The sequence below is a fragment of the Metarhizium album genome (genome assembly GCF_000804445.1).
Source record: "Metarhizium album ARSEF 1941 chromosome Unknown scaffold_7, whole genome shotgun sequence".
NCBI classification, from domain to species: domain Eukaryota; kingdom Fungi; phylum Ascomycota; class Sordariomycetes; order Hypocreales; family Clavicipitaceae; genus Metarhizium; species Metarhizium album.
In genome coordinates this window covers 27,829-40,194 of record NW_024467581.1, presented here as the reverse complement: position 1 = coordinate 40,194, position 12,366 = coordinate 27,829, and the positions used below count along the sequence as shown (strand labels likewise).

At 59.3% G+C, this 12,366-nt stretch overlaps 6 protein-coding genes across 6 annotated transcripts; 2 read left to right on the top strand and 4 right to left on the bottom strand.

Moving 5' to 3' along the window:
• Positions 1-151: 151 nt before the first annotated feature.
• On the bottom strand, positions 152-1,060 carry MAM_03483 (Crotonase, core; the record flags this gene model as incomplete). The annotated part of the gene is made up of 2 exons (XM_040822282.1): positions 152-590; positions 663-1,060. The coding sequence occupies 2 exons, from the start codon at positions 1,058-1,060 to the stop codon at positions 152-154; spliced, it is 837 nt and encodes a 278-aa protein (XP_040679425.1).
• Positions 1,061-1,297: 237 nt separating this feature from the next.
• MAM_03482 (thiolase) lies at positions 1,298-2,193 on the top strand (the record flags this gene model as incomplete). The annotated part of the gene is made up of 2 exons (XM_040822281.1): positions 1,298-2,039; positions 2,096-2,193. The coding sequence occupies 2 exons, from the start codon at positions 1,298-1,300 to the stop codon at positions 2,191-2,193; spliced, it is 840 nt and encodes a 279-aa protein (XP_040679424.1).
• Positions 2,194-2,278: 85 nt separating this feature from the next.
• MAM_03481 (thiolase) lies at positions 2,279-3,788 on the top strand (the record flags this gene model as incomplete). The annotated part of the gene is made up of 6 exons (XM_040822280.1): positions 2,279-2,498; positions 2,572-2,718; positions 2,836-2,947; positions 3,019-3,148; positions 3,243-3,461; positions 3,567-3,788. The coding sequence occupies 6 exons, from the start codon at positions 2,279-2,281 to the stop codon at positions 3,786-3,788; spliced, it is 1,050 nt and encodes a 349-aa protein (XP_040679423.1).
• A 207-nt stretch (positions 3,789-3,995) lies between these two features.
• On the bottom strand, positions 3,996-4,978 carry MAM_03480 (trypsin-related protease; the record flags this gene model as incomplete). The annotated part of the gene is made up of 3 exons (XM_040822279.1): positions 3,996-4,314; positions 4,398-4,597; positions 4,724-4,978. The coding sequence occupies 3 exons, from the start codon at positions 4,976-4,978 to the stop codon at positions 3,996-3,998; spliced, it is 774 nt and encodes a 257-aa protein (XP_040679422.1).
• Positions 4,979-6,289: 1,311 nt separating this feature from the next.
• MAM_03479 (sarcosine oxidase) lies at positions 6,290-7,766 on the bottom strand (the record flags this gene model as incomplete). Its single annotated transcript, XM_040822278.1, has 3 exons — positions 6,290-6,560; positions 6,626-6,866; positions 6,920-7,766. The coding sequence occupies 3 exons, from the start codon at positions 7,764-7,766 to the stop codon at positions 6,290-6,292; spliced, it is 1,359 nt and encodes a 452-aa protein (XP_040679421.1).
• A 913-nt stretch (positions 7,767-8,679) lies between these two features.
• Positions 8,680-11,178, bottom strand: MAM_03478 (Dimethylglycine Oxidase; the record flags this gene model as incomplete). The annotated part of the gene is made up of 1 exon (XM_040822277.1): positions 8,680-11,178. The coding sequence occupies one exon, from the start codon at positions 11,176-11,178 to the stop codon at positions 8,680-8,682; it is 2,499 nt and encodes an 832-aa protein (XP_040679420.1).
• Positions 11,179-12,366: the final 1,188 nt, after the last annotated feature.

The window sequence follows — 12,366 nt, the reverse complement described above, 5'->3', positions numbered from 1 at the left end:
GGAGACAGCTTTTGTGTGCCAACGCCAACTCGGTGCTACATCAACACGCACGGCAGGGGCAGCGAAGCTTCGAAAACGGCCGCTGTTGAGCGTTGGTTTGGGTGAGTCCTGGATTTGCAGGAGTCCTATGGACTTGCGCCGACAACCGTGGTCACAACTTGGATGGTACAAACTCAGGCTTCGTCTTCGTCACAAACGCCATGAGGCCGAGACGTAGATTTTCACCCCCCAACAGGCGTGTGGCGTATCTGTCCTGGACGAGCTGGGCTGCCCTCTCCACGCTTGCCGTCTCCCACGTTTCTCTCAAGCCGGCACGGCTCACAATGACGGCATCTGGAGACATGGACGCGACGTCCTTGGCCAGCGCGACGGCTTCATCGACCAGCGTATCTGCGGACGCGGCGACTCGACAGAAACCCAGGTCCTTTGCCTCATTGGCGGACAGCACGCGGCCGGCGAGGACAATCTCGGACGCCATTTGCATTCCGAACGTTCTCACGGCGCGGGGGATGCCTCCGGCTGCAGCCCAGAGACCTCTCTTCGCCTCGGGCAGCCCAAACGTGGCGGACGGGGACGCGACAACCATGTCGCTGCGAAGAGGCATTAGCCGCAAGTCTTGGCGCGTGGCCACGACGATTTCACATAGCACAAGACCGACTCACCAGTTGAGCGCAACCTCGAATCCTCCACCCAATGCGAAGCCGTTGACTGCTGCGATGACTGGCTTCTTGCCAACGCGCCGGGTGAGCCCCATGAAGCCGCCGGCGGGAAAGGACGGCGAGTCGGGCTTTTCGAGGGAGTCGGCCTTTTGCGCCTGCTCCTTGAGGTCGGCTCCGCAGCAAAAGGCCCGCCTCCCCTTGCCGGTGACGATGGCAACGCGGAGCTGTGGTTCCTCGTCAAACCATTGCCACAGCCGCTCGCCCTGCCAGTGGCCGGCCATGGGGATGGCATTCATGTGTGATTCGCGGCTGATGGTCACCTGCAGGACATGCTCCGCCGGGAAGCTCAGCTCGTAAAAGGACAGCTCGGGCGGCTGTGAGGCCAGTGATGGACGAGCCATGATGACGGTTCATGAGGCGGCCTGCGTTTGGAGAAATTGGAGATGGCCGGGTGGCCTGCCGTTGCGGGATGAGACGGGAGATTATGTCGAGAATACAAGGCGAGCTGCTGAGAAGACGACTGACACGGAGCACACGAGCATCATGTGGATGGACTAGTCAGTCGGCAGCGATGTTTACGCCATCGGGGTCGACGGAGTATCGGGCCAAATACTTGGACCGGAGTTTTTGACGAGGCCATGGACCCCGCGCCGCAGCGGAGGAAGAGGCGAGGCCGCGCATCGGACAATTTGAATACCCGACCGAGCCGATGGACAAATGGACAAATCGCTGGCGGCACGTGGGAGTGCCGAGCCTCCGACGACGACGATGGACCTCGGGATGACTGGTCGAAGAGCTGGCCCTCTCAACACAAAAGTTGGGACGTGGAATTTGGAGTTGAATTTCCCCATGCCCTCGCAGCTTCACCGGCGGCACCGCACCGCAGCACCGCAGCCCCTTGCCAGCAGCGTCCAGACTCGAGACTCCAGAATCTCGCCCGGCCCAGCCTTCGTTCGCAAATGGCGGCGCAACCCGCGGTTCCCATCATCGTCGGCGTGGGCGATGTGCGCAACAAGTCGTCCCGGGCGGAAGACGCGATGGAGCCGGCGCAGCTCATGGCCGACGCCGTTGGACGCGCCGTCCGCGACAGCGGGCTCGATCAAGCCGCCCGGGCGTCTTTGCTGTCGCAGGCCGACAGCCTGAGAATCGTGCCGACCTGGACGTGGGCATACAATGACCTCCCGGCAGTCGTTTCCCGTCGCCTCGGTATCGAGCCGACCCGGAAAGTCCTGGGCGAGCATGGCGGCAACCAGCCGGCCCTGCAGTGCGACGAAGCCGCTCGAGACATCGCCGCCAGGAGGAGCGTCGTCTCCGTCTTGACGGGCGGAGAGGCGCTCGCGTCCCGCAAGTCCTGCCCATGCCTAGCGCAAGAAGAAGCGAGTGCGAATCAGTCGTCGCTAACCCGCTTGCCATGGCAGTTGCTGCCTGCCAGAAAGCCGGACAAATCCCCCCCAAGGGATGGCTCGAGCCCGACCCCAACGGCAAGCAGCTAGCATCTCTGGATCTCTCCATCCTCGAAGAAGGCAAGTCTTGACATGCATATGCGAGCCACATGGCACCGCGCTTCGTCTGACCCGCGGCCCCGGCCCCCCCTCGCAGGCCCCGGCACCCTGCATTCCATGGGCCTCCCGATTCACGTCTACCCTCTGTACGAAAATGCTCGCCGTGCGCACAGGCGACAGTCGGCGGCCGAGAATGCCGTCGAGGCCGCCAACATGTATGCCGAGTTTGACAGAGTCGGGTCCGAGAACGTCTACTCGTGGAACTTCCAGCAGCCTCCGAAGACGGCCGAGCAAATCGGACGCGTGTCCGGCAAGAACAGGATGATTTGCGAACCGTGTAATGACGACCGGTCAGCGTTTTCCCCGGCGGCGCCCAACCAGAAGTGGCTAACAAGCACTGCCTTGACCAGATCCCCTGTTGATGAACGCCTTCAACGGCGTCAACCTGTCGGCCGCCTGCATCCTCACGTCGACGGAAAACGCGAAGCGGCTGGGCATCCCCGATGAGAAGTGGATTTACGTCCTGGGCGGCGCCGGCACGCACGAAAAGGACAATTGTGAGCCATGCATGCCCTCCCTCGCCGTGCACACGCACACTACGTGTCGCAGCGGGCGCGTGCATGTGGTGTACTCTGTTAGCCCGTAAATCGACACTAACAGACAACCGTCTCTAGTCTGGGAAAGACGACATTTGCATTGCAGCGAGGCCATCGCAAAGTCCATCGATGCAGCGATGGACGTCTCGGGCCTCTGGACGAGCGACATTGACTGCTACGACTTCTACTCGTACGTACGCCAAGCCAACCTGCCTGCGCGCACCGAGCTTCGTCTTGACTCAACCATGTGTCCGTCACCAGGTGTTTTCCAATTGTTCCAAAGCTTGCCTGCGATCACGTCGGCCTCGCCACCACGTCATGCGGCAAGCCCATCACGCTGCTGGGGGGCCTAACCTCATTCGGCGGTGCCGGAAACAACTACTCCATGCATGTAAGTCTGCGCTCCCGGCATCGCGACTGGTATGCGGGATCCACGCAGCCCAGCTGTCACTGTCACGGGCGCGTGCTGACGCCCAGGGGGCAAGGCCATCACGGCCATGGCACGAGCACTGCGGGCCAAGAGGCACAAGACCGGTCTCATCCTGGCCAACGGCGGCATGCTCACGCACCAGCACGCCCTGTGCTTGTCGGCCCAGCCACGCGGGGACGGGCGATCCTATCCCGCGCGGAATCCGCTGCCAGAGGTTGTCGACGAATACAGCCCGCCCTTGGCCGAGGCGGCAGAGGGCGCGGCCACCATTGAGGTGCGTGCCAGACCGGGACCAGACCCGAATAGACCAGACCATCTGAGAGACGGCGGCACAAACACCCTCGAGACCCCTATCAGGCCCCGGCTAACGTGGCTGTAGACGTATACCGTCGAGTACAACCGTGACGGCACGCCGGGAACAGGCCTCATTGTGGGCAGGCTTCGAGGAACGGGCAAGCGGTTCCTCGCCAACCACGGCGACGACCAAACGCTGTCGCAGCTGGCGGGGGCAGCTTCAGAGCAGGTTGGAAGGACGGGGAGAGTAACCACGGGAGAGGACGGCCGGAACCTGTTTTTCCTCGACGCAAAGACGAAACTCTAGAGTCTGGAGGCGTCGGGGTGAATAGACTATCAACTGCATTGTTGTTGATGCCGTATCGATGTCTCGCGAGAGAAAGTATACTACCACCACTACTACTACTACAGGTCCATTCGCGCAGGCTCTTCAGCATCCAGTCCTGGTCGAACCTGGCCGTCTAAACACGCTCATGTCCCATGTCCAAGCAAGTGCGTCGAGGGGTCCGTCCGTCTACATGTTCTTCTTGACAAAGTCAACGAAATTTCCCAGTCTAGTATAAACGCCGTACTTGTCGGGCTCTGCGCAGCCCTGGCCCCACGAAACGAGTCCGATGAGGGTTCCGGAGGCGGCATCGACGATGGGGCCGCCGCTGTCTCCCTGGCAGGAGTCCTTTCCGCCCTGCTTCAGGCCGGCGCAGAACATGTTATCCGTGACGTTTGCCGGGACAGTTGAGTTGGCGTAGGCGCTCTGGCACGTAGTCCGGGCCACAATCGGAACCGTAACCTTTTGCAGCAGCGCAGACGATGCTTGGGCTTCCTGCAGGGACCCCCTAGGCTCCAGAGTCAGCATATATCTATTCCGCGGCGCGACTGAGGGGGGTGAGGGCTTGTCGACGGGCAGGCCTGCGCGTACCAGCCAGCTACGGTGGCATTGGACCCGGCCACGGGGTCGAGGCCCTGCTCAGGCAACTTGGCGTAGCGAATCGTCGGGCTCTCCGCCAGCGACGACGACAGCTTCCAGACGGCAATGTCGTTGTTCGCAGTGCGGGAGCTCCAAGCAGGGTGAACTTGGGCAGATGACACGTTGGATACCTTGCCGCCGGACGCCCACGCCTGCGCGGTAGTCTGTTAGTAAGGAGACAATGGAAGCAGGAGGCGTAGGTAGGGAGCGAGCAGAACCGGTCTTTGCCGACAAGCTCTGGCTCTGGCCCATCGCCCGGGTATGGCATCAAGACCTACTAGTGATCCCGCACGGATTTGATATCCCGCAACGGTCGCTCGGGTACAGTGGGCGGCAGTGATGACGGTGTTCCCGTTGACCAGGGAGCCGCCGCAGTACTCGCGGCCGTTGAGCAAAATGGCCACGATATAAGGGAACTCGCCCTCGCTGGCGGGCGCTCCGCCGACGATGAATTTGCCTCCCTGCGCCGGCAACGTCGCGGACTGAACGGCCAGGATGGCGCTCGCGACTGCAAGAGCCGCCTTGGAGAGCATGGTAGGCGTGGCCGAGGACGCCGCGGGTCGGTGGTATGGGAGGAGGATATCTGCTGCAGAGAGAGGTTTCGCAAGAGGCCATGCCGCGTAGTTATATGCATACTCGGTCCGTCTCGCTTGACGCCCGAGAGATTGCTTGCCGCTTCAATCCCGTCCATGGTTTCGAGCCAATGGCCCGGGTGATGGCCGGCGGCCCATACTAAAGCTGTAGATCTTATATAAAACAAGCCTCTTGGCTGGTCGAGGTCCCGTCAAGTGGCCCCGAGGGCCTAGTCTGCAATCACGAGCCAAGACCACGGCGACGGGACATGCCAGAACGGGCGCGGGCGCTCCGCTGAGGCTTGCGACGATGAGCTGCCGCATGATCCATGCGACTGCATCCGAGGAGGCAGGCAGGGTCCATGGCCGAGGCCGTTGCTAAAACCATCAAGCATCTTCCGTGATCGCCCAATTGGATCGCCCCATCTGAATCAGAGAAACCCTATTCCTTACGCACCCAACGACTGAAAACGGTCGATCACTGTCCGAATTGGACAATAACCTCCGTATCTCCTTCTAGATTTGTTAACATACCTGCGTCTGTCTCGTGTCGCTCAACAACCTCGGATCGGACACCCCTCCCCCTTTTCTTCCCCCCTCGGCTCGGGGCCTTTTCCCCCAGTCGGATGCCCACATCGCTCACCGTTCAGTCGCGAGAGACAGAAGGCAGGCAAGGCAGGCCACGGAGAGCTGTGCAGTACGGTACGTATTTGGCGCACACAGTTTCCGACGTTGCTTGCTAGTTGGCTTTTTTGCAAGTCACGACGCACCACAACTCGACCAACCAACCAACCACGTACGGGCAGAGTTGTGACCAACGCAACGCCCTGGTCTTTGGAGACGAGTCGAATGAAAAGACGCACTGGTTGAGATACAATGCGAAGAAAATGTCGCATCACGGTGAAACGCGCGGCTGGATCATCCAGCGGGGAGACAGACCAGACCACATAACATGAGCATGAATTGCCTTCCTTTCACGGAAATCCGAATTGGACTAAAAATGGCGGCTATTGCCCTGCCTATAGACTAGACTCTATCGCAAGGGTAAACAGCCGCTGTGGCGCCGACGGATTTGCATGCGCCTGGTCGGGCTACCACTCACATCTATTCATGATCGACGGCAATGTAGCGTGGTTCGCGGCTGGGCGAGATAGACGCGAGGCTCAAAGGAAAATACAGAACGCAGGGACAATTATTCATGCGCCGCCCGTAGTGCATCTTGTGACGACAGTTCCAGCCGCCCGGGGGAGGGGCGGAAGGGACCTGCAGGACTTAGAGCCTGGAATCTCTCACAGGATCCAGCAGGTCCTTCATCTCACAGCTGGGCCAGTCCGGGTTGGCCGACGGATCAGGCCTTTCGCGATCCCAAGCCCATTTACTCGCCAGCCGTGCGGGGAGCGTATCCTCCAGCATGTCGACGACATATCTCCCAATGACGGGGAAGAATTTGTATCCGTGGAATGAGCCACAAGTTGCCACGTAGAGTCCCTTTGAAGCCGTGTGCGGTGAGATGATGAAGTCGGAGCTGGTTGTGAAGGCATCCCTGGGTGTTTGTCAACCACGGAGTCGCCAACGGCAACTACGAAAGGGGCGGCGGCGACAACTAACCAACAGATGCGATGCTTCTCAAACTTCCACTTTGCAGCTTGGTTTCCATAGAAGACGCTGCTCACGTTGACAATGTCTTCCTTGAGCCGTTCGGAAATCTTCCACTGCGCATAATCTGCTTCCGCTGGGGGCATCGAGATGAAGCGTCCCGGGAGAACCTCCTTGGTGTTCCTGAAGATCTTTTGTCCCCACCATTTCAGCTCCCTATCTTTCGTTGGAGGCAGACTTCCCATGAATGGAGCTGAATTCCGCCGCCAAGAGGAAAAGAGAAATGAAAAAAATCAGCTTGCTCACGAACGCGAAGGAACTGCGAGGGCACACATGCGCTGTTACCTTTTAGTGTCGTGTATCCCTGGATGCCAACCGGCATATCTGCAAACTTGGCGTATGAATCGTCATCCAGGCGTGTCATTCCAGTCGTTATGCCGCCGGCCAGGATCCTCGACCCGGCCTGTAGATTGGTCAGCCCGCTCGCGGCGGCGCTTATCTCCAGCAGCTTGGGCGTGGAGGCGCCAGTGCAAAGAACAACATGGGAGGCCGGTAGGCGGCGGCCCTGGGCCGTCTCGATGCCGGCACACCGTCCACTGGGGTCGAACTGCAAGTTTGCGACTTCCTCGGCCACGTACTTGACGCCCAGTCCCAAGACTCTGCGGGTGACGGCCTGCAAGCAGTCCCCGGCGGCGACCCAGCCACTGGCCCTGTTCACGAGAACTTGCTCTACATTGGTGTAGTCGGACTCGTCGAACAGGCCGCCGAACAGCTTGCGGGCCTCTTCGACCGGCCAGACTGAAATGTCGCCGTGGCGGCCGAGTCTCTCGAAGTTGCTGACGCAGCCGCGGGCATAGTCACGACCGCACATCCAGTAGAGCCCGGTCTGGTGGAAGAAGGGCTTCCACAGAGGATCAGACGTGAAGACGTCTTGGGCCTCTAGCGCCAGCTCGCAGTATACGGGGTCGTCGTAGTCGGCTCGCATCACCTTGTTCCAGTCCCATGACGCAGCAACTCGGTTATCGGCGTCGAATGCATCCCGGTCGACAAGGGTCACCGACGCCTCGGGATACCTTCGTATCAGGTGGTAAGCGGTGGACACTCCGAAGATGCCCGCGCCGACAATAACGTAGCATGAACCGGCGGCGGCCATGATGTCATGGGCTCGATTCTCATCTGGAGACTCGAGAGAGGCCGGGACGATGGAGGCTGGCGATGGTTTCCTTATCTGTATTCTTGTCCCGGCGGTCTCCCCCACCACGCGTACTATCGGAGCACAGTGAGCATCGTCTTCTCGCCGTACCGGACATGCTGCTGGGGACGTCTTATCGGCGGACTGGCTTTACCCCAGGGGCCGATCTCGCTTGACAAGTTTGGACTTTGTTTGTCAGTGTTCGGCGCGGCTTCGGTGCTTGGTGCCGGTTCTGCCGCTCACGTGACTGACCTTATCCCAGCCGGCTCTTGGCGGGTGACAACTCAGACTTCGCCAAGTGGACGATTGATTGACGAGGATGAGGGGCGGACGGAGAGAACTTGGAATCTGCTGGGAAGACAATGGATGGCAACGGGCATGGAACTTCAGTCCAAAGGTCTGGGCAACACGACCCGTCGGACACGTACTTGGTGTTTGGAGGTAGCTCGATGCTGTCCATCAGTTGCATGGCGGATTTCGAGCGGCACGGGCATATCCAAGCACCGCGTGTCTAGGTATGTTTGCACGCTTACCGTGTTGTCCAGGCTCATCCCCGATATACTCTGTCGTCACTTCTCAGCCCAGGTGCCGTGGACATTGGGCGTGGATGGGCTACTGCCAAGGCAAGACGGCAAAACGGCGACACGCAACCTTCTCATTCGAAACAAAATTGTAGTCGGAGCTCCCAATGACTAGCAAGTAAGCACGGACAAGACTTGTGCTCCACTAGCAAAAACATGACTAGAGTATTAATAAAGCCCTCGTTGTATCATGCGCAATAAAGCACCCTCGCCGATCATCTGCTACTTTAGCCCCCCTGCCTTCCATAATTTGTAGAGCCCGACCCTGCATCTTGGCCAGCCTGAAAGTTACTCTATCCACGAAGTCGCTTCATTTCGGGGTCGTAGAGTGGTTCTGATGTCACCGTCGCTGGAATTCTTGTTCCGAAATACTCGAGCTCGACGGCATCTCCTTCTCGTATTGTGCTAGGCAAATACGCGTATGCGAGGGGCTTGCCAATAGTAAAGCCAAAGGCAGCACTCGTCACGTAGCCTTCCGAGTGGCCACGGAAGAAAACCGGCTCCTTGCCTAGTACCATGGACTTTCCATCGTCAATGGTGATACAACGCAGTTTTCTGGCGACTGTGTCCTTGGAGATCCCCCTGAGAGAGGACTGGCCAATGAATGCCCCCTTTTTGTCCATCTTGACGGCAAAGTCGACGCCAGCTTCGTAAGGATTGTGCTCGGTGGTCATGTCAGTGCCCCATGAGCGAAACCCCTTCTCGAGGCGGAGGGAGTTGAAAGCGCTTCGACCAGCCGCAATGATTCCGTACGATTGACCAGCCTTCCAGAGAGCGTCCCACAGTCGGAGACCATTCTCTGCACTCGCATACAGCTCCCAGCCAAGTTCGCCGACGTAGGATAGCCGCATCGCTGTGACTGGTACTCCAGCAATGCTGGCCCCCTTGACACGAAAGTACCGCAGCCCTTTGTCGGAGAAGTCATCCGTCGTGACTTGGGCAACGACGTCTCTGGCGCGAGGGCCCCAAAGCCCGATGCAGCACGTGGCGCCAGTAATGTCACGAACTTGGACGGCCCGTTCCGGCGCGTTTTTGGTTTGAACACGAGCCTCTCGTGAAAGATATGCCAGGTCGACGGGCCCATTGACACCGACCTGGAACAAGTCATCCCGAATTCTGGCGACTGTGATGTCGCTCCGGATGCCGCCCTGTTCGTCCAGCAGCAGCGTGTAAGTCACCGCCCCCGGTTTCCTCGAGACATTCCCGGTCGTGACCCAGTCCAGCAACCCAACTGCGCCCGGCCCGGACACCTCTAGCCGCCTAAGAGGAGTCATGTCGTACATGGCAACCGAGGTGCGAGTTTTCCAGGCTTCTGCCGCTGCAACAGGGGAGTAGTATCTGCCAGACCAAGCGTCTCGCTCGACCGGGCGCCACTCCTCAGGTAGTTCCCTGAGCAGCGTCTCATTTGCGTCAAACCAATGGGGCCGCTCCCATGCTCCCGCCTCCAAGAAGAAGGCCCCCAGCTCTCTCTGGCGATGGTAGAACGGACTGACCCGTAGATTGCGAGGCGAGTCCCGGGGCTGAAGGGGATGCAGGACATCGTACACCTCGACAAAGTTCTGCTGCGAGGTCTCGCGGACGTATTGTGGAGTGAGCTGTACCTCCTCGAATCGCGCCAGGTCACACTCGGCCAGACTAATATGTGATTTTCCCGTGGTGAGGACCTCGGCCAAGGCGCGAGCTACACCGGCAGAATGCGTGACCCAGACTGCTTCCGCCACGTAGAACCCGTCTACCGTCGGCGACTGCCCTACAAGGGGGCCCCCGTCTGGAGTGAATGAGAAGATGCCGTTGAACCCATCCGCTATTTCGGTTTGCTGAAGCGCCGGAAGCAACTCTTGCGACGACTTCCAAGCCGGACCAAAGTCCTCGGGGGTGAAGTCGAGACGAGACGGCATGTTGAGCTCATCAACGTCCTCGGGAGTCGGAGCCAGCGTCGAGGCCACCACAGGAATGGGCCGATGGCCATAATACCCAATACCGTACTGGTCGCCGTGCTCTCTGTAGTACAGGTCTCGATCCTGATACCGTAGGATTGGCAGGCCCGCGCCATTAGTCGACGAGCGTCGACCAAGCTGACCCGGCACCGCGGTAGTTTTGACGTACTGGTGCGCCATGGGCAACAGAGGCACCGGCAACCCAACCATGGCGCCGACTTGGACGCCCCAGAATCCGGCGCAGCACACGACTATTTCGGCAGGGATACTGCCGTTCTGTGTGATGACTCCGGACACTCGGCCCTCCGTTTGCTCAATCCCCGAGACCACGGTACAGCCAATGTACTTTACGCCAGCCTCGCGGGTTCTCGCGACAAGAAGCTGCACCGCGCGAGCCGCCAGGGCCAAACCATCACCCGGGATGTAAAGGCCACCGAGAACCATGTCCTTATTGAGGAGCGGATGCCGTTCAAGACACTCGTCAGGCGTGATTAGACGGGCCTCAACTCCCCAGGACGAGGCATAGCCGTGCTTCCGCTTGAGCTCCTCGAGTCGCTCAGGCGTGGTTGCCAACTCAAGGCCACCGACTTGGTTGAAGCACGACTGCCCACCCTGCTGCAATGTCAGGAGTTTCTCCACCGTGTACTTTGCGAACAGTGTCATCGTCTTGGACGCGTTGGTCTGGAACACCAGGCCCGGGGCATGCGAAGTCGAGCCACCGGGCATGGCCAACGGCCCTTGGTCCACGACGGTAATGTCGCTCCAGCCGCGCGAGACCAGCTCGTCGGCCAGATTGACCCCGACTATGCCGGCGCCAATAATGACGACGCGCGGTTGATTCGCAGTCACCGCCATGGTTGTGACTCGTAACTCGCTTTCAGGCCGAGTCGTGACAAAATCGCAAACGTAGTCGAGTCAACCGACAGGTCCAAGTTCCAATGATCTATTCCATCTCGTCTGCAGTACAGTCTCAGTGTATACATATACCGAGCTATCGACGCTTTTTGCGTGCCGGGATTGGAACCAGCACGGTGTAGTTTGGAGATAAATGACGATCACGTGATCGGCTTCCGCGCGACGATGCCGTGCCGTTCCCGTCGTCCACGTCTCAATGACGGTATCGCAGGCCGGGCTCTATCGAGGCGCCATCTCTCGAAATCGAAAGGGCGTCGGAGCTTGATCAGGTTCTACAGCATTCTGGCGCTTCTGAGATGGTGGCGGCGGCGATCATCCCGTCAACTTGATTCTTGTCGTTTTCAAGACACCAAATGAAGTACCGAAGTCCTTTTCTTCGCCGGGTCACGTTAAATATCCCGAGAAGCAACGTGATTGGGTGGCTTGTCGTCCCCGATGGAACAGCAACAGCACACCCTTGCATGAGGCCCCCAAACCAAAACCTCCTTTACGCCCTGGTGTTAATCATGTTAAATCTTGGAATAATAATCAAGATGTGCAAAAGTTGGCTTTGCCCGAGTGTAATTTCAGTATAGCGCATTACTAGGCCTGACCGCTGCTGAGGCCTTGGCGTCGGAGAGAGAGCGGCCCGTCACGTTCTAGAACCGGGCTGGCTTACGCTGCGATGGTCTCGACATGGTCATGTGGCTCGAGTCACAGGTGAGGGTGGAATTGCACAGTTCGTTGACACGTTGACGATGACCATGGCGGCCTTGTATCGGCGCAGCTCGCACGGGAGGGGTGTGCCAATGTCCCGACCCCATGTGCCCGATACTGCCATGCTGCCCCGGACGAGGACGAAGGGGGCTGATGTAGCATAATAATCGTATTGATTCGGTCCGTGCTCTGTGCTATGGGCGCAGGTTGGCAGGTTGGGCCGGAAGGTGGACAGGAACCAGCCATGATGGATCAGCAATAAGCATCATGCACGTCACGCTTGTACGAACGTGCATACGGAGTACGGAGTACATCAATTCGTAAAGTCAGTCCTGGCTCTCAAGTCCTGATACGCAAGTGGAGGTGCTGCAAGCTCCGGGATCACAGCGACGTGTGCCGGAACCAAGGAAGCAAGGCGAGCGAGCACATGGG